The sequence below is a fragment of the Eschrichtius robustus genome, chromosome 14, assembly GCF_028021215.1.
Source record: "Eschrichtius robustus isolate mEscRob2 chromosome 14, mEscRob2.pri, whole genome shotgun sequence".
Lineage (NCBI taxonomy): Eukaryota > Metazoa > Chordata > Mammalia > Artiodactyla > Eschrichtiidae > Eschrichtius > Eschrichtius robustus.
The window spans coordinates 82,047,719-82,068,286 of NC_090837.1; the positions used below are offsets into that span (position 1 = coordinate 82,047,719).

General features: G+C 33.5%; 1 protein-coding gene across 3 annotated transcripts in view; it reads left to right on the forward strand.

The window, feature by feature from the left end:
- Window positions 1–20,568, forward strand: part of WDR7 (WD repeat domain 7) — a 364,708-nt gene that overhangs the window by 108,743 nt on the left and 235,397 nt on the right. For all 3 annotated transcript variants that reach the window (XM_068562633.1, XM_068562635.1, XM_068562634.1), the window contains 4 exons: window positions 1,797–2,566; window positions 3,873–3,961; window positions 17,488–17,606; window positions 19,321–19,444. In XM_068562633.1, coding sequence (XP_068418734.1) covers window positions 1,797–2,566; window positions 3,873–3,961; window positions 17,488–17,606; window positions 19,321–19,444 — 1,102 coding nt within the window. The remainder of the gene's footprint in view (window positions 1–1,796; window positions 2,567–3,872; window positions 3,962–17,487; window positions 17,607–19,320; window positions 19,445–20,568) is intronic.

Sequence of the window (20,568 nt, forward strand, 5' to 3'; positions counted from 1 at the left end):
TTTATTGTTGGATTATTTAGGTTGTTTTCAATCTAAAATAATGGATACTGTTTCACTGAACGTCTTTGTATTTCTGACTATTTAGGATAGGGTTCTAGAAATAAATGTACTGGATCAAACAATCTTAAGGGCTCATGATGTATTTTGCCAAATTGCTCTTCCAAAAGGCTCTATTTAAATTCATGCCTGCAGTGTGTGGGTCTGACTTTCATTGTACTCCTGGCTAAGTATTTTTTTCGTGTTTACTGTTTGCTAATTTTATAAGTGGTATCTTGTGGTTATTTAATTGTTATTTCCTCGACAATTCATTTGAGTAGGTTCTCCCTTATATTCCTTGACTATTTGTCTCTTTTACTGTGAATTGCCCTTGACCTTTATGGTATTTTTCCCTTTTCTTTTATTTTGGTATTACTATTTTTTATATAGATTATAACTTCATTAGTCCTATTTCTGGCACATTTTTCTTCCTGTTTCTTACTTGCCTTAACTTTTTATAGTAGTGAATTTTAAATTTAAGTGTGTTTGGCAAGTCCTTTCTCATCTTGAGATCTATTCACCTATACTTTGATTTAGTTTTAATTTTGTATTTTCCATTTCTGTTAATAACCCATGGTAATGGCAGTGTTTTGCAGAAGAGTGATATGATTAGATTTGTTCTTCAGCAAGCAGTCTTGTGGCCTGTGGAGGCTGGATGGGAGTAAGGAGAGACTAGGGGCAGTGAAGCCTGTTTAGAGGAGAGGACATAAGGGTCTGAACATAGTGATGGTGATGGTGGGGATAGATTAGAAGAATGATTCTCAACCAATGGTTTGGGAGATGCAGCAGGTTTAGTGGGAGGGTGGAGATTAGGACAGATTAAGCACAAGGTTCTGTGGGACATCCAGATACAAGCCGTGGGAACTGCAGGATTGAAGCTCCTTCAGGAGCTGGTCTGGCTGGTGATGGAGATTAGGGGGCCGCCTGCATACAGGTGATAGTTCTAATACGGGAGAAAGAGTGAGTTTTCAGCGCAGCTGACTGAGAAGGGTGGTCAGAATTAGAAGGCTCACTAAGAAGGTGTTCTCTGGGAAGCTCTTTTTATACTTTCTCTCTCTGTCTCTCAGCAAAATCAACAATGTCAGAGATTATGGATATGGTCAGAGATACTGCAAAGAGATTAACGAGGAGAGGGACTGAAAAGTTTCCACTGGATTAGTCTACTACTTTCCTTAAATGTGGCTAAAAGGGGCAGTAGACTGGGAAAGAAATAGAAGAAGGAACATGGTCAAAGGATAACACTTTTAAAGACTCTAAGTAGACTTGAACATGTTCTCTATTGAGGGAAAAGAATTTACGGACAGGGAGAGATTGAAGGTAAAGTAAAAAAGGAGGAATTTGATGGTGCAGCAACTTAAAAGGATGAGTAGCTGTGATGAATGCATTATTCTTTCAGGTGGAACAGAGTAGTATTACATTCTCAGAGGTAGAATTTGCATGTAAGTTACTGAAACAATTTTTAATCTGTTCTATGAGTAAAAAGACTTCCTGCTTCAATAATTAACTTTCATTTTCTTTTTTTTAAAAGATTAATTGATAGTTTTATAATTGTTTCAGCATAAAGTTCTTCTAATTGTTTAAGTTCATATCTTTTACATGCTGCTGATTGGCAAAGTTAGTGTGTTACTCTTAATGATATAGATACCTAAAAAGACAGCTTAATAAGCATTTAAATCCCTTTGATTATTTATTGTTCATTAATGAATGCATGAAATTAAATACTTTGAATTATAGCCATCTTTTACAAATATTTGTTGCAGGGAAATTTACCTAAATATTCTCATAACTCCCTGATGGTTCAAGCAATAAAGACAAACCTAACAGACCCGGACATACATGTGCTTTTCTTTGATGTGGAAGCGTTGATTATTCAACTCCTGACTGAAGAAGCCTCTAGGCCGAATACTGCGCTTATTTCCCCAGAGAATCTGCAAAAAGCATCTGGCAGTTCAGACAAAGGGGGCTCTTTTCTAACTGGAAAACGAGCAGCAGTTCTCTTCCAACAAGTGAAAGAAACTATCAAAGAGAACATAAAGGAACATCTCCTTGATGATGAAGAGGAGGATGAGGAGATAGTGAGACAGAGGCGGGAAGAAAGTGATCCCGAATATCGGGCCAGCAAATCTAAGCCACTGACCCTGTTAGAATATAATCTGACTATGGACACCGCGAAATTGTTCATGTCCTGCCTTCATGCCTGGGGTTTGAATGATGTTCTGGATGAAGTCTGTCTTGATCGCCTTGGAATGCTGAAACCCCACTGCACAGTATCGTTCGGCCTCTTATCGAGAGGAGGTCATATGTCACTGATGCTTCCTGGTTATAATCAGGCTGCTTGTAAACTATCACATGGGAAAGCAGAAGTAGGAAGGAAGCTGCTGGCAACGGAGGGAGTAGGAAAGGGAACTTACGGAGTGTCCCGGGCCGTCACCACACAACATCTCCTGTCTATCATATCTTTGGCAAATACCTTAATGAGTATGACCAATGCAACTTTTATTGGTGATCATATGAAGAAGGGCCCTACCAGGTGTGACCATGATAGTTTGATTTTATTCTTATGTTTCAAAAAAAAGAAACCTGTTTTATTTTTGTCACTTCTTATTACCTTTTTTTGAGGGGGGTGCTCTACACACCTTGGCATTTTTGTGTCATCTCAGTGTTTCCCCTTTAAATTTTAAATACAACATGCATGACTTAAAATATAATCAAATTGTACAGTTTTATCTATACTCAGACATACTTAGTAGCTATTTAAAAAAAACTTAGAATGAGGGAGTAGGTCAGAGTTCAGCTTTAACAAATTATAGACTAGCTCTTCAGTAAATATAATCTTAGATTGTATCTATTTACAGTTTGCACTAACATTTAATTCAAATTGTATATTTGGTTAAAATGTGTGACCCACGTGATGAATGGTAAGTGTTCAGTGGCTGGCTTCAGCATTTTGTGAGAAGTATAGTCAGAATTTCTCAATGGGAAAAGAAGAAACAACTTTTTAAAGTGCAGGAAAGTATTCTTTTAATATTTCTACATATTTAACCTGAGTTGCTATTTCTCATTTTCCAGAAGTCATGAAGACAACTTTTTAAACTCTAGTTTTATTATACTTTATTGAGAGCTGACCACATTTAGGATTTTTTAAATCTAACATACTAAAGTAGCACTTACCTACTGTCTGGCTCTGTTGTAAGCACTTTACAGATGTTACCTCCTTAATGCCCTTACCCCTATAAGGTAGGTACTTTTATTATCCTTTTGTTACAGATGATAGAGCTGAGACACAGAGAGGTGAAGTAACTTGCCCAAGGTCACACAAGTAGTAAATGGTAGGGCCGGAATTCAAAAGGGGACAGTCTGCCTGTGGAGTGGAAGATTTCTTAATGCCTTATTACCTTTTTCAGATTTTAGGGCTGAATTTTTTGAAACTCAGTATATTGTTCCATAAGTTCATTTGGACAAATGATATGGGGTGGGCTGAATTATCAGCATGCTAATACTGAAGAATGAAGGGTTAGTGATGATATTTATCTGTCAGTGGTAGTAGATTAAAGTGTTCATAAATATTTCTTAAACTAGTTTAAAGCATAAACTGTAAAATTTTTACTTGCTATTTGTTAATCATTTAGTTTTCTGTATTAAAATCTGAAATGGAAAATGTTAATAGGTACAAAACAAAACACCCCTATCTTTTTGGAACAGCAAATTGAAAATGTTCTGTTATGTGTTTCTTTTGCAATTCACTTGGAACTAGAAAGCTTAATATTGTAAATGGCTCTGGAATTATGAAACTATGAATGTGTATATATACATGTATTTTCTTCTTCTTTTTAAAGGCCACCTAGACCAGGCACCCCAGACCTTTCTAAGGCAAGGGGTTCTCCTCCAACTTCCAGTAATATTGTGCAAGGACAGATTAAACAAGGTAAAATTAAATCTTGTTAAGTAATTGACATGACATTTCAGCTCTAGAAACTGAGGAGGCATAGCTAATGTATAATCATAACATTTTGTTTGTCTCAGATTGTTAAATAGAGAAAAGTTGTTATATTCCAGATGTAAATATGGATAATTAAGATGTTAGTTAAAAATAAATCAGATTTATTTAGAAATTGATAAATGAGCGTATTTCACATAATTTTATTGTACTGTCTTTGGCCTAATTTTTATGCATTAGGGGCACCTTAACTTGACAACGCTAGTGCCTTAATGTGTGTATCTTGAGTCTATAAGTTATGTCTATTTTTTAAACTACATTTAGAAATGTTTAAATTCATATTTCCATACTGTAGCTGTTCTTGTGTCATTTGCCAGTAGTTCATGCATTGTAATCCACAGTGGAAATAGTTTCTTTTTATTTAGTCATTATATACTTTAACTTTTTGTTCGTAGCTTTTGTTTTGTTAGGGGATAGAAGAAAGATTGAGTTTTTCTTCCTTTATTTTCTTTTACACTCATTTTAAGACCGACAAGTGAGCTAATCAGAGTTCAGGGGGGAATCACTTCTGCTTAGAGAGCTTTCCTTTAGGCTAAGTTGAAGGTTCTGCTTGTAAATGGTGACATTGTAGGATGTTCTTTTTTCAAAAAAGTTGTTTAAGGTTTTAAAGAGTCAGTGAACAGTTCTGCAAGATTTGTTTGGTGAACAATAGGCCTCCAACTTCATGCCTACAATTTTTCTCTTTCCTAGAACAAGTCCTCTGCTCTCTTAGCTGATAGTTTGTACTTACTTTAATATCCTTAAATGGTATGCTTGGTTTTTAGTTTTAGGTACTGTGTCGTAGCTTCTCGTTATGGAAGATAAGCTCCCCCCACTCTCTATGCCACTCCTATCCTTCATTTCCAGCCCCATGTGGTCACCCCTCTTATTCCCCTGTCCTCTCATCAAGCCTTTATACTCATTTTATAATAGTCTATATGAAGTTATGTAAAAGTTTTAATAAGATAAATTTATACTTGTGTATGTGTGAAATACACACAGGAAAGTGCACAAAACAAATATGCGGCTCAGTGATTTTTACAAGCTAAACACCCATGTAACTATATCCCTGGACAAGAAATAGAACATTGCCAGTACTCCTGAAGCCTCCTACATGTTCCCTCCCAATCAGTATACCTTCCTCTTCCAAAGGTAACTACTATCTTGACTTTTAGGAAGTCATTTCCTTGCTTTCCTGAATGGCTGTTCCACCTAAGTTTAAATCCCTAAACACTATGGTTTAGTTTTGCCTGTGTTTTGAATTTTATATGCGTTCAGTTAGTCATGGAGTACGTATTCTTTTGTGTTTGGCTACTTTTGTGAGATTTATCAGTGTTGTTGCACGTGACTACGGTTTGTTCATTTTCATTGTTCATTTTGTTGCTGTATACTATTCTGATGAATGAATAGACCACAATTTTTTCATCCATTTTTTGGCCAATAAACATTTGGATTATTTCCAGTGTTTCATTTTCATAAATAATTCTGCTATGAACATTCTTGTATTTGAATCTTAGTGTATATTATAAGCTTTTCCGTTGCGTATGTAACCAAAAGTGGAATTTCTGCATATATTTATCTTCAGCTTTAATTGTGGGTAATGTTAACATGTTTTCCTAAGTGAGAGACATATACATCCATCAAACTGGCTAAGGGGAAAAAGATGGAAATTGTTGTGTTAGCTGGGATATGGATCAGTGAGACCTCTCATATATAGCTGGTAAGATATCCTAGCCAACACTTAATATTTTCCATGTTTTTCACTTTAGCCATTTTGGTATGGCTAGTATATCTGACATATCAGTATTTTCATTCCTGATTAATATTTTTGTGTCCTATTTAAGAAATTACCCTGATATTTCTACTCTGGTATGAGGATATTCTTCTGTATTTTCTTTTAGAAGCTTTCTTATTTTACCTTTCTCATTTAGGTCTATAATCTGCCTAGACCTTAATTTTGTGTATTATGTGAAGCAGGGGTCCTGTTTTGATTTTACTTCCATATACAAAATTGGTACAGCATGATTTATTAAAGAGATGATTCTTTCCCCACTGCTTTGCAGTGCCATTTTTGTCATAAATATAATGTCCTTATATATGGTAGTCTATTTCTGAGCTGTTTGAGCACTTTGATTTGTTTGTGTATCATTGTGCCTTAATTACTGTAGCTCTGTAATAAGACTTAATATTTAATAGATCAAGTCTTCCCACCTGTTCTTCTTAAAGAATGTCTTGACTATTCTTGTCCTTTTGAATTTCAGTATAAACTTTAGAACTGTTTTATTATTGTCACAAAGACCTATTGTGATTTTAACTTCGATTTTATTGAATTTGTAGATCATTTTAGGGAGAATTATTATCTTAGTGGGGTTCACCCATTTAATCCATCAACTTGATATATCTCTACATTTATTTAGGTCTTATTTAGCTATCATAACTCTGTATAGTTTTCTATGTAGAGGTCTTATATTTCTTTTGTTAGATTTATTCCTAGATATTAGATTTTTAAAATACTCTATTTAATATCTAATTGATATTAAATTTCTTCATTTTCTGTGCCCCTGATATAGAAATGCAGTTGACTTTCGTATATTGACCTTGTATCAAAGAATCTTGCTAAATTCACCTATTAAAGGTAATACTTTTCTGTAGATTCTTTTGATCATACGGACAATCATATGGAACAACATTTTTATTTCCAGTATCAAAGGGAGAACTTTTAAGATTTCATAATCATGATATTTCCTATATGCTTTTACAGATAATTTAAGAAATTAACTCTTCTGTTCCTTTGCAAAATGTTTATCATCAATGTATGTTGGATTTTATCATGCTTTTTCTGTATCTATTGAGGTGGCTATATAATTTTTTTTACTCTATTAATGTGATGAATTTACAACCCAATTTTGCATTCCAGAATAAAACCAATCTTGTGATGTATTATTATCTTATATGTTGTTGCATTTAATTTAATATTTTTTATTTAGGAAAACGTTTTCTTCTAATATTTATGTAAGGTTTTACTTTATTCAAGTTTCGGCAAATGGATTGGGGAATCTTCCTTTTCCATTTTTAGGTAGAATTTGTGTGAGATTGGCATTAATTATTTCATAAATGTGCAATGGAATTTGCTGGGGTTAGACCTAGAGTTTTCTTTGTGGGGAGTTGTAAAATTCTGGGTTCAGTTTCTCTCATTGTTATAGAACTTCAGATTTTCTGTTTATTTTTGTGTCAATTTCATTTAGTACATATTTAGGGATTTTTCCAGTTCTAAATTTTCAAATGTGTTTGCATTTGAAAAGATAACATCTTATCTTTTTAATTTCTGTAGTATCTGTGGTGATGTCTCCATTTTTATTCCTGATATTAATCATTTGTAGCTTTCTTTTTTCTTGATCAGTCTTACTGGGGCTTTATCAATCTTTTTAATCCATAGTGCCTTTGTTTATCCTTTCTAATGCATATTTTTTCCTGTTTCACTAAATTCCGCTCTTTACTTCTCCCACTTCCTTTGGATTCAATATGCTGTTATTATTAATTTTTTTTATAAGTTTATTTATTTTATTTATTTATTTCTGGCTGCATTGGGTCTTCGTTGCTGCACGCGGGCTTTCTCTAATTGCGGTGAGCGAGGGCTACTCTTCATTGTGGTGTGCAGGCTTCTCATTGCGGTGGCTTCTCTTGTTGCAGAGCATGGGCTCTAGGCACGCGGGCTTAAGTAGTTGTGGCTCGTGGGCTCTAGAACGCAGACTCAGTAGTTGTGGCACACGGGCTTAGTTGCTCTGCGGCATGTGGGATCTTCCTGTTCCAGGGCTCAAACCCGTGTCCTCTGCATTGGCAGGCGGATTCTTAACCACTGTGCCACCAGGGAATTCCAGTTATTATTAATTTTTAAAAAGTTTTTACGCTTGATGGTTGCTTACTGATGTTGAATTGAAGTTAGAGCAGACATCCTTGCCTCATTCCCAATCTTAGGGATAAAGCATTCAGTCTTTTACTATTAAGTATGATGTTAGCTATAAGTTTTTCTTAGATGAGCTGGATGTTGAGGAAGTTCCCTCCTATTCCTAGTTTGCTGAGATTTTAAAATTATGAACAGATGTTAGATTTTGTCAGATGATTTTTCTGCATCTATTGAAATTATCAAATGAATTTTCTCCTTTATTTTCTCAATAAGTCCAAGAACATTGAATTTTGAATTTTAAAAAAAACCTTGCAATCCTGGGGTAGATCACACTTGGTCATGATGAATTATCCTTTTTATAGATTATTGGATATAATTTGCTAAAATTTTGTTAAGAGTTTTTATGTGTGTGATCATGAGGGATTTTGGTCTAGAGTTTTTCATTTCAATAATGTGTTTGTTCAATTTTGGTAACAGGATAATGCTAGTCTCACAGAATGACTTAGGATGTTATCCCTCTTCTTGTGTTTTCTGGAAGGGCATGTGTAGAATTGATACTATTTTTTACTTGTTTGATTGGTTTCACCAGTGAAAATATGTGGGCATAAGGTTTTTTTTATGGGAAGATTTTTTAACTACAAATTTAAATGCTTTAATAGATACAGAGCTATTTAGGTTTGTTTTTTTTTTTTTTAATTCATCTTGGGTGAACTTTGGTAATTTGTGTCAAATTTATTGGCAAAAAGTTGTTTAATATTCTCTTATTTTCCTTTCAATATCATATCTGTAGGATTTGAAATGACATCCCCTATCTCATTTCTATTATTCATAATTTATGTTTTTTCTCTTTTTTCCTGATCAGTCTAGCTAGTAACTTAGCAGTTTTATAGTTCTTAACCAGCTTTTGGTTTCATTAGTTTTTAATCTGTTGTTCTTTTGTTTTTCTATTTCATTTATTTCTGCTTTGCTTGTTATTATTTCATTTTTTTTGCTTTAAATTTGCTTATATTTTTAATTTTTATTTTTTTAGAGTAGAACCTGAGGTCATGGATATAAAACTTTTCTCCTTTCCTAATATAGGCAGTCAGCACTACAAATTTACCCCTAAGTACAGCTTTAGTAGCATCCCACATATTTCGATATGTTTTCCTTTTCCTTTTTCTTTTATCCCTGGGTAATTTATTATTGAGTTAAATTTGCAAACATTTGGGAACTTTCCAAGGATCTTTCTGCTATTGATTTCTAATTTATGGTCAGATAATATACTTTGTATGGTTTGAATTCTTTGAATATTGAGACTTGTTTTATGGCCCTAAATATGGTCTTTCTTGGTCAGTATACTGTGTGCACTTCAGACGACTGTGTATTCTCCTCTTGTTGGGTGGAGTGTTTCATAAATGTCAGGTCACGTTGCTTAAGAGTATTCAAGTTTAGCATATATTAGCTGATTTTTCTGCCCACTTGGTTCTATCGTTTAGATAAGGGTATTGAATTCTGCAGCAGTTGTGGATGTGTTTATTCCTCCCTGCATTTCTATCAGTTTTTGCTTAATATATTTTGAAGCTCTCTTTATTGGGTGCATAAACCTTTAGAATTGTTATTTCTTATTGATCAACGATGCATTATATATTTCACCACCATGATGGTATTGAATTTGCCCACCTGGCCAGGTCTGAGGATTTCAAAGTTGGAGTGCTTTAATGTTGCTCCTCTCGGAAAAGGCTTGAGTCTTGAGAGCAGTGAAGAAGGAACTAAAAATTGTCTTTTTCTAAAGCATTTACTTAAGGTGATAGATTTAGGAATTTCCATTTGGAACAGCACAGATGCTTATCTTATAAAGTAAATGAAGGTTAGCAATCTGTACTGAGAATTACATAGTAAAATGCTTTAGGATGGCATTATAAAACTCATTTTCTATTTGAATATTGAAGTGTAATATTTCTTTAACATATATTTGTTAAGCACTTTTGTTTTCCCTCCAAACAACTCTATTTGGGGTACAGAGAGATTAGTCTAATGTATACTGTCTTGAATAGTTTATGTCTATCTGGAAGGTAACACACGAACATAACCAATGTAGGGTAGGAAGTGGTGCTGTACAGATAAAGGGCTTTGATTCCTTGACTGCTCTTCAGCAGAGTATTATTTAGTCTCATCTCTCTACTCTGACTTCTCTTACATTGGTTTTCTTTTAAACATTTTCATCTTTCCTTATGTTTTCTTTTCCTGACTCCCACTGTAGCCCACATTGACTCACAATCTATTTTCAAGTTGGATTGCAAACATGAATATGCTTCTTTTCGATAAACTGTCGCTTTATGTTGGTTAATACTTGTTCAGCTCCAAAATAATCTATATGGAATAAAGACTTTAGCTGGGAATTGGACCTTTTACAGGCGTTTGGGTCTGAGAATAAAAATTATATAAATAGTTTTGCTAACATAATTTCTCATAAACAATATCAGGGTATATCATGGGCAAATAATTTCTTCACAAGAAGTTTGTCTAGCAGTTGGCTTGTTAATTCAGTGTTTTCCAATAATTAACATTTACTGACAGTCGTACTTTTTGATAGAGACAGTATTCATTTATTAAATACTTGATTTTGCAGTTTATAAAATATCTCACTTGAGGAAGGGATCAGAGATGTCAACCAAGTAAATTTTTGTTCATGGTCATACATCCCTGAGCCTGCCCATGGCTTTAGGCTTTTCTATATTCTGACAGATTGTACTTCTCTTTATCAATTCAGTAATTTCACGGCGAAAGTCTTTGGTCTGTGCCTCTTGTGCTTATCTTGACTGTGACCATATCTTTGTGTTAATAGTTACATCTTTACTCAGGGGTAGGTGTGGAGGTAAGTCTAGGCAACTTAAAGATTTAAAGTTATGTTACATTATTTGCAATTTTTATTTTTAAGAAGTGGATCCAATTTAGGTTGTCTAAACTTAGAAGTAAGAGGTAGTTGTTCCTAAATTATAACCAATAGTTACTCACCATCCTTTTCCAGGATCTATAGCAAAAAACTAGGAGTACCTATGTCAGGCTAATGAAGGGGCCTGCGAATCCCTTAAAATTTTGTGTTTGAACTTATGTGCCCTTTAAAAAAAATTGCTATAGCTATAATTTAATTGCAGAAGCTCTAACTTTGGTCTGCTTTGGAAGCTCAGAGGGCAGGGCTGTTTTTTCTTTTTTGTTCACTGATTTATCACAAGTGCTTGGAACAGTGGCTGGTACATAGAAGGAGCCAGTAAATATTTGTTGATTGAATGAATCTATAGATACCTACTCTTTATGCTTCTAGAGTCAATATGTCAATAACTAGGAACTGAGGCTGTAAGGGCTGACAAGAGATCCCTGCCTTCAAGGAGCTTATATCTAGTGGAGGAGATCCAGAGGAGTGCAGTTTATCATTTTAGTTGGCTGCTTATTTGCTTTTCCTACCAGACTCTGAGTACTTTGAGAGCAGCATCTTGGTCTAATCTTTATAAGTTTTTATATGCATAGCTTAGTACCTGGCATGGAGTAGGCACTGATTACATTAATCAAATGAAAGAAAATTTTAATAGCCTTCATATGTCTAATTCAAGTTAGTGTTTATATTATAATTTTATCTTTCACATTATAGTGTATAATGAACTCTCTCCACATAGTTTTTGTCTTGCTCATTTATTTATTTTGGATGTTAATGGAGACCTTTTACAAAAGGTTGTGTTTTTTGGGGTTTTTTTTTTTTTTTTTGACTCTTTGGTTGAAGTTTTAGGCCAACATAAAACTATCACTCCATCTGAACTTACTCCAATTCTAATGTAATCCAGTGGTGATCTAGAGGCTAAGTAGTGTTACTGTATTTTTCAAACATTATCAACACTTTCTCGTATTTTGCCTTGATGCATATCTGTCTGTTTGTCAGAGTACCATCTTGGGCTGTTTACTCATTCTGATTTATGGTAGCTCCTCATCCTTTCTACTTCCTGGAGCTTTGTGTTCCCTTAGTGCCCTTAGCTATTTGTGCTCTCCTTTTACAGTGTTTTAAGGATATCCTTTTCTCCTTATGATGTTTGGTTAATGATTTATCCTAATGCTTCAGGTTGATTTAAAAGATGATGAGAATGCCTACCTAAGATAAAAGTGTAGACGTAAAAGAAGTTTACAGAAAGGCAGATGTTGCTCTAAGATCTCTATATTAGATGGCATACCCAGTGTGGAAGGCCTTTGTATTAAGTACATGGTGATTGACTCTGTTTCCTCATTTCTAATATTTTCATGTTTTCTCCTCCTCTATCCTCTCCCTCTCAAAGCTTCATGATTCTCATATAACACTTTAGATAAAGTGATTCATTGTAAAATAATTTTATTTATCTTTTTAGTGTTTAGCTTTGAAAAAACTTTCTTTTTCAGCATTGCATTTGGTTTTCTGTACGTTCTAGGTTATCTTTTTTTTTTCTTCTGAAAAATGTATTGAGAGGGCTATTTGTGTATATCTGCTGGGAGGGTAATGAGGTTTAGACCAATATGTAGAGAGCACTTGCTACCAAAAGTATGTTTGCTTTCTTCCCTATGTAGATTTTTCATATCACAATGGCAATTGGCAAAAATGGAGCTTAGATTTAGATTTCAAATGAAGACTGAGGTAGACCTGTTCAAAGACAGAAACCATGGCTATTGTCATTTTGAGTACTTCTGTATATGCCATTTAAAGGGAAACAAGAGCATATGTGTGCACATATATGTTGTCACACATGTTTATCTTCATCTGTCTTTTCATGTGAGAGTAAGCCGTTGTGAAGAGGCTCTTAGCTGCAACATTACTTAAAGAACTTTCTCAGGTAAAATAAGAGAACTTGTGTCAGTTCTGTCACCGTTTTGAAGCTGTGCTGAGACTATTTTCCCTTGTGTTTTACTGGTCCTTAATAAGAGGAGCAAATTGGTAAGAGGAGCAAAAAGTTGACACGGCAGCTTTTCTGTTTTAAGAAATTAAATGCTTGCTTATGTTTTATGGTATAAATCTTTGATGTTCAGTGCCGTACATAACTTATTCAGATTTATTATGTGCCATTAGATCTTGAGCTTTTTATTATGGTAGTGTACTTTTTTCTTCTAATTTCTATTGCTGATTTTTCTATATGTGGACAGTTTTAAAGCTGTAGTAGAGTTTAATTTCAGTATTCTCAATGAATTATGAAAATAGTTCTAGATTCTGCAGTTTCAGTTATGAGGTAGTCTGAATAAAGTATTTTTTGATGATGATGCAGAGATTTTTAAAGCATAGTAAATCTGATTCCTTGATTTCTATTACAGTATTTTTTTTTTAATTTTAAGTGCCCACAGAATTTATTAAAGGAAAGTGTAAAAGGCTTTTTCTACATGCAATATCGTTTAAACAGGGCTCCAGAAATATAATACTCAGAGCATCTGTTTATCTCTCTCATTACAAATAAAGCTATATATATTGAACATTATTCTATTAAGACATATTCTTATTCTAGCAGTTTTGCCAGTAGCATTTCTAGTTTCCTTTCGACTTGTGATTTAGGGAAAACATTATAGTTTAATCCCACTCCTTATTTGACCTAGCTGGGGGAATGATCACTCAGTCCTAAACTTTGGTTTGTTTGTATTGAATTTTTTCACCTTACCATTCTAGTGTCCTTTCAGAATTAATGATAAAGTCAGATGAAGTTAACCCAGCCTTTTCAGGAATAATAATTTCTCCTTTATTTAAAGTGAAATTATAGAAAAACCCCAACTGTTGGAAACCACCAGAGGAACTTGCTCAATAATTTTGGTGGCATGAAAGCTAAAACCTGTAAATTTACTCCTTGCCACCAAAGGCTTACCAACTTTTTGCATGGGGAATTGAATATTTTGTAGGCCATAATTACTGAATTTGTATTTAAAAATGAGAAATTATTCAATGGAATATGTAGAAATATTGGGGATTTCTTTGCAAGATTACAATGGAATTCTTAGATCTTATGAAATATACAACTGAGAGTAATTCTAATCCTTTCATAAGTGTAACATTATAAAATACTTATAATTTCATAAGGAACAAAGAACAGGTCTGTTATAATAAAAAGAATGATAATTTCCCAGATAAAATTTTCATGTGTGCAAGAGGTGCTTCTTAGGGTTTATGGAGTTGGATTTTCTGTTTTTTACTACTGCTCATATACTTCTTTTAGTTCTCCAGTTTACCTCACACGTGTCTGATTGACATTATGATGCATTCGTGAGGAAATTATGAAAAGTTGTTTTCATGCAACTGTCCTGTAGTTACAAAAGAACTTCACTGCATGAAAAGCAAACATATCATTCAGCAGACAATGCTTAATCTGTTCAGGAGCCCAAACCTATTGCTGTTCAATGACAGAAGAAAGGAGAGGGATTAATTTGAAGATGCTTGTGCATGACATATGGTAATTTCTCCATAGGAAGGAAGTGTCAAATGGTGACCTCTAAATCTTAATGTTGACCTTCAGTTGTAGAATGTGTGCGCCATACGGTCCTTTTGCCTTTTCATGTGATAATTTAAGCTGAACATTTTCCTGGTAACATAACTTTTTTGGGGGGGGAGGGTGGGTGTTGTTCCATCTATTCTATAAGGATTATAGCATTCACAGTAATTATTTTAGAATATAAAGCATTTGTATCATAAAAATATTTTTTAAACTGAAGAATGGAGCTATGTTAGGAGTCTTCTAACAACAGTTAAGTGTATTTAATTTAACTTTAAATTGTTATATTTTAAAAGTTGTATTTTACAAGTTGGTATAATTTAAATTGAGTTTTTATAAAATGAGTAATAAATTGAAATGATCTCAGTGAATATTGGTTTGAGAGATTACAAAATAATTTAGGCATAATGTTAGGAAATAAATTATTAGAAAAAAAATGTAATTGACAATCCGAAGACCAAAATAAACTTTTCATCATGTGATACATTTTAAAAATTGAATTACATTTTTGCGAATTCTTAATATGTTTATTGTCATTTTTTTCATTGCAGCCTTAGTTATCTTAGAACTTCTTTTTATATCAGATGACACATCATTCAACTATAAATAGATTTTGGTTTGAACTACACTGTGATTGCTATTCAATAAAATATATCATTTTACTGCCATAATCCTTAATAATCCTACCTTTCTGATTAAAACATCATTTTTCAGTTCTACATTTACTATATTTTGCCAACTTTGTTTTTTAGTATTCACTAACACTGAGCTTTTTTTCAGAAACCGCTGTATCTCAATTCTCTCCTCTTTTATTTCTTCTATTTTCTGCTGCAAGTTGCCGCACCTGTCGTTTCTGCTCGGTCTGATGCTGATCACTCTGGCTCTGACCCTGCTTCTACTCCTGCTTTACATACCTGTTTCTTAGTAAATGAAGGTATTCTCTCTCAACTTTCTAACAACTTTCTTTCAATCTGTGCTTTATTCTAGTATATGTTCTTTTTATCTAATTTATACATTCATCTGCTTTGTTATGTGTGAGATCCTAAAGTTTCCATTTTATAACTTGATTTGCTAATGTCAGTGATAAGGGTCGATTATAAAAATGTAATGTTATTCCTGGCTGGTATAAACCATGTTCCCTGTAATCTAGAATGCTATTAAAGAAGTGCAAAGATGCTAATCTATGATAGGAAGTAGGCATTAAAAAGGGGGTTGGTTTTCATGATGATGTTTGCCATGTGATCTCTGGTGTTAGAGCTAATTAATTTATTTTACATGTATCATTACTCTGTGACAGACACTCTTTATTCTCTGTACACAACATGTGCCCTGGTTAGAGGGGAAAGTATTTTTGGAGCTCTGAAAATGTGAATGGAATCTGCAAACCTTTATTCCCCAAGAGCTATCTAGGATTATTTATACTGACTGGAAGCTTAACGGAACTTGTGAGCTGTGAGTTATATCCAGTCTCTTCACTGTGGGCTCAATCTTCACCAGTTTATATAATATAAAAATGAGTAAATTTACAGAATCTCATATGTAACCCAGAATGATTCTAACTCTTCACTAAAAGCAATAATACCAGTCTATTCAAACAGAAAGAATGATACAATATCTATAAAATACAGAGCCCGTGTTCTAAGTACCATTCCTTTGGAAAGAAAACATGGGAACGTAAAAGTATAACTCATTTTTTGTTTGGTTTCCCTGTCATAGACCTGTACTAAGGTTTGTATGTTAAGATTGGATTTTAGCAAAAATAATTAGGGTCATATTTGTTAAGCTATTGTGAAAGGTAGTAATGTGTTGATTCAGAAACAAGCTGTTGGCTTTGGACCGTGGTGAGAATCATCTTCATATTAAAATTTAGCTCATAAATACACTTCATACTTTTATGAGACATTAAAACATTTAAGAAGTTACTAGGTAGTAATTTGTTTATATATATTTGTGTATGTATATATGTATGTATGTATATGTATGTATATATATTCCTCTGTTGAAAATAAATTATAATCTAAAATGTGTGTGCTCATCACCTTAATTAATGTAATTATATAGTCTCAGTTGTTGAGAATTTCCTTACTGAAAGGGTGAATCTTTACATAGGTGGCTTGTCTCTCTCGCTCTCTCTCACTCACACCCTCTTTAACAATCCCAATAATCATTTTGAGTTTTATGGTAGGGTTTTTGTTGTTGTTGTTTTAGAATACTACAGCTTAGATTATTTCAGAACACTGATTTGCTAAAATTTTGTGGTCACAGATAACTCACCTTGTAATATGAACACTTTTAAAATAGGGTGGAAATGATTATTTGAGAATGTCTGGATACTAGTACTTTTAAGTATTGCAGTGGTTTACATTGTTTGTTGTCTTTATATAATCAATTTCCATATTGTGGAATAGAATTTTGGAAAAAACAACTTTTATTCCCATAGATTAGAGTTAATGATACTTAAAATTTTATAAATTTTAGATTAAGTTTTTGTTTTGGGGAATGTAGGAATTCATTTTTTCCTCTCAAACTTGGTGTTAGTTTACTTAAGTTATGATTGTGACTAAACTTCTGATTCATTTTGTAAGAAAAGGGATCAATAAGTACGTTAATTAAAGGCCCTCTGACAGAGAATAGAAAATATCTCTGTTGACTGATACGAAGGTAATACCAGATGGCCAGGCCTTAAGTGACATGAACTTATCTTTGGATATCTGTGTGAGTGCCCTTTTAACTGTCTCAGTACGTTCAAATCTAGAGCTCTGGTATGTGTTTATTTCTGTGCTTTTCTAAACCTGAATATATGTCTTGTTTTAGAGGGAATGTTTAGAAATGTGTTTTTCTTGTGGAATTCGTATATACTTAATGTGGAAATTTATTTGTATTTGTTTTAAAACTTTTAGCGTTCTTAGAGCTGAAATTCGAGAGGAAACACATTTAGAAATGAAATACATTTGTTATATCTTTGTACAAAATATCTAATAATAAATTGAAATCATAACATAATTGAGCAGGTCTCCCCTTTTTGGTTTAGGTTTGGTATACTTACATGCAGAAAAATATTTGGATTAGGGGGAATACCAAAGTGTTTATAATATATTACATTTTAACAGGATGGAGTCAGTTGGCTGCTATGCATTGTGTTATGCTGCCAGACCTGCTGGGATTGGACAAATTTAGGCCCCCGCTTCTAGAGATGCTGGCTCGGAGATGGCAAGATCGATGCTTGGAGGTAATATCGAGGTGATATGGATAGAAAACAAAAACATTAAAAAGGCACTGGACAAGTGTAAATTTGAAACAAAAATGTTATTTTTATCTAACTTCTTATCACCTGTTTATTATGTGATAGAAAATATGGATCCAATGATTCTAAACAGTAATGTTTCAACTTGCATATTTGTTTACTTTTTTTTTTAATCTAGTGAGTGTTTGATCAAAAGTTTTATATACTTATGGAACAGTTTCTTAAGTACTGATTTCTGTACAGACCATACACATACATGCACACACACATACATACAACCCACCTCCCCCCAGATTGCACGTTCAGGTATAATCACATCAATCAAATTCTAAGTGAATAACCATAGTCCAGTGGAAGGTCCTGTGTTATAACAGAAGGGGAAGGTCTTTGGAATTAGAAGAGACCTGGGTTTAAAAATCAGTTCAGCCAGTTATTAACTTTGTGACCCTAGGCGATGTACTTAACCTATTTGAAGCTCATTTGTAAAGTGGGGATAATAATATATTCCTCACAGGATTGCTGTCAGGATCAAATAAGATAATGCAAGTAGCACAGTAAGTACAGAGCCTGACACATGGTAGGAGCTCAGTAAATGGTAGCTATTATTTTGTGTTAATGGACTTGTGTGGTATTAGATATTGCTTGGAATATAATATCACCAGGGATTTGGAAATGTTTTATGGAGATTTTGCTTATTATAGCATTTGACCCATATAGCTATATAGCAGTTTATGTCATTCAAGAGTTTCAATTTACCAAATTTAAATAGCATCCTGTCCCTTTCCTGGTCTCCCTTCCCTCAACTCCAAGTGGAATTGCAGCATACTGAAATTTTCATGGTTTTGCATTTGAATAATGTTTGAATTCACTTCAAAAGTCAGTTATAGTTAAAAACAATTTTTATTTGAATTCTTATCAGACACTACTGAGTTATCTTTTCAATTATAAATACTCAATAAATTGATTGGTACATACCTTGACAGTTGTCTAGCTTCTTTGAACCAATGGGTGTGGCACTTTGGCCAAAATAAAACAAAACTAAACTAAAACTGCAACATAAAAGTGTGTGCCATGTTGAAAGAAAAATTGAGATAATATAATTTTGAAAAATAGTTTCCTTTTATAGAATTAATGCGATTTCATAGGAATATATTTGCTTGTTTGTTGAAAACAAATTGTTTAAGCCAGTCTTAGGTATACGTGAATTGTGTGGATTAATACATATATGTTTGTGTAAGCAATATCTATTTAGCATTATAATAGAAAGAAATCCACTAGACAAGGTTAAATTTCTTCAGGCTGAAAGAGAAAATATTTAATAATTCTAACAGTGATTTTTTAACAATAATATTTATATGGAAATTAAAAAAATTGAAAATGCCAAATTAAAGTACAAGAATATTTTTGTGCAAGCTTTGGAAAGTGAAGTTTTAAACCCCAAACTGATTAAGCATTCGAACATTATTCTATTAGTGTTAAAGTATTTTTAAGTGAGATCATTAACTGAAAATCTTTGATTTGCTTGCATCCAGTTTATTCAACTTTAGTACTTACTTCATTGTTCGGTTAGTAGTATTTCTCATGTAAGTAAATGTGGTTTGTATATTTTCTAGCTTTCTTTCATTATGAACTTGCTCATGTTTAAACACCTCACTCACTGGCCTGCTTCCGTTTTTTGCATTTGGTTCTGTGGTCTTAGGTCAGAGAAGCCGCACAGGCCCTGCTTCTAGCAGAACTGAGAAGAATTGAGCAGGCGGGACGGAAGGAGGCCATTGATACCTGGGCTCCTTACTTACCTCAGTACATGGACCATGTCATATCACGTAAGAGCTCTCATGCTTTTCTACAAAGCTTTCCATGCATGTGTAGGAAAGTACCAAAACTTGCAATTATGCTTGCTACTGCCTACCTATTACCAAAAGTGAATCATTGACCTTAAGGTAAAAACAGGGGAATCCTCAAATTCTGCTCATTCATTTTCTGAATCCTTACGGTTTGGAGTTTGGTTTTTTAAAAAGTTATGTAAAATAAATATCTAAATATTCACAAATTCACTGACCCCTTATAAAGTTAACCCTGAATCGAAAATTCTACCCTGTTAACACTAGCATCTGTCTCTGCCTATTTCATTGTTATGATTGTGGGTACCACCTTTCTAGATATTGATCTGATATGTAAGTACAAATACAAGGCAGATCTTTCCAAGTGGAAGTTGGAATTGTGAATCCTTAAGAATCATCTGGTAGATTTAGACCAGTGTACTACTGAAAAAGAGAAAAATAGCAAGGATTTTGACTGAAGAATCTTTCAAAAGAGTATAATTTCATTGGACTGGGAAAGATCATGGGATAAATTGTTGAAATTCTGGAATAGCTTTTGTAAAGTAAAACCTTTGCAATTATGCTGCTAGGTCTAAAGTGCATTGAAGAAGAGTTACAGTGCGCTGTGATAATTTTTTTCTTTTTAGAAAAAGTATGCTTCATTCCCAACTCATCATTTAATTCGTTATTTATTCTCCTAAGGAAGAATTCAGAATTAAAAGTTTAGCTTGTTATATTGTGTATAAGATAAAATAAATCAGTTTCACTTTTTTAAAAAGATAAAGTCTCAATGAATCTTTAAAAAAACTTTTTTACTATGGAAATTTGTCCTGGGCTTTAGGTGCATTCATTTTAAGTGACCTTTTGTCAATACCAGTTATTCTCATTTATGAGATACTCATTATACATGTCAAGACAAACAATACATGATTGTATAAGATAGAAAATGAAAATAAGATTCAAAAAGGGTTATAATTGTTATAACTCGTATAAGTCTACCAGATGTTTGCCAGTGGTGACTATAGTGGTTGTTTAATTAAGTATGTGACCTTGGACACTTAACCTTTTTTCAGCCTCAGTTTTGTCACAGATGAAATGAAGATGATATAGTAGGACTTTATAGGATT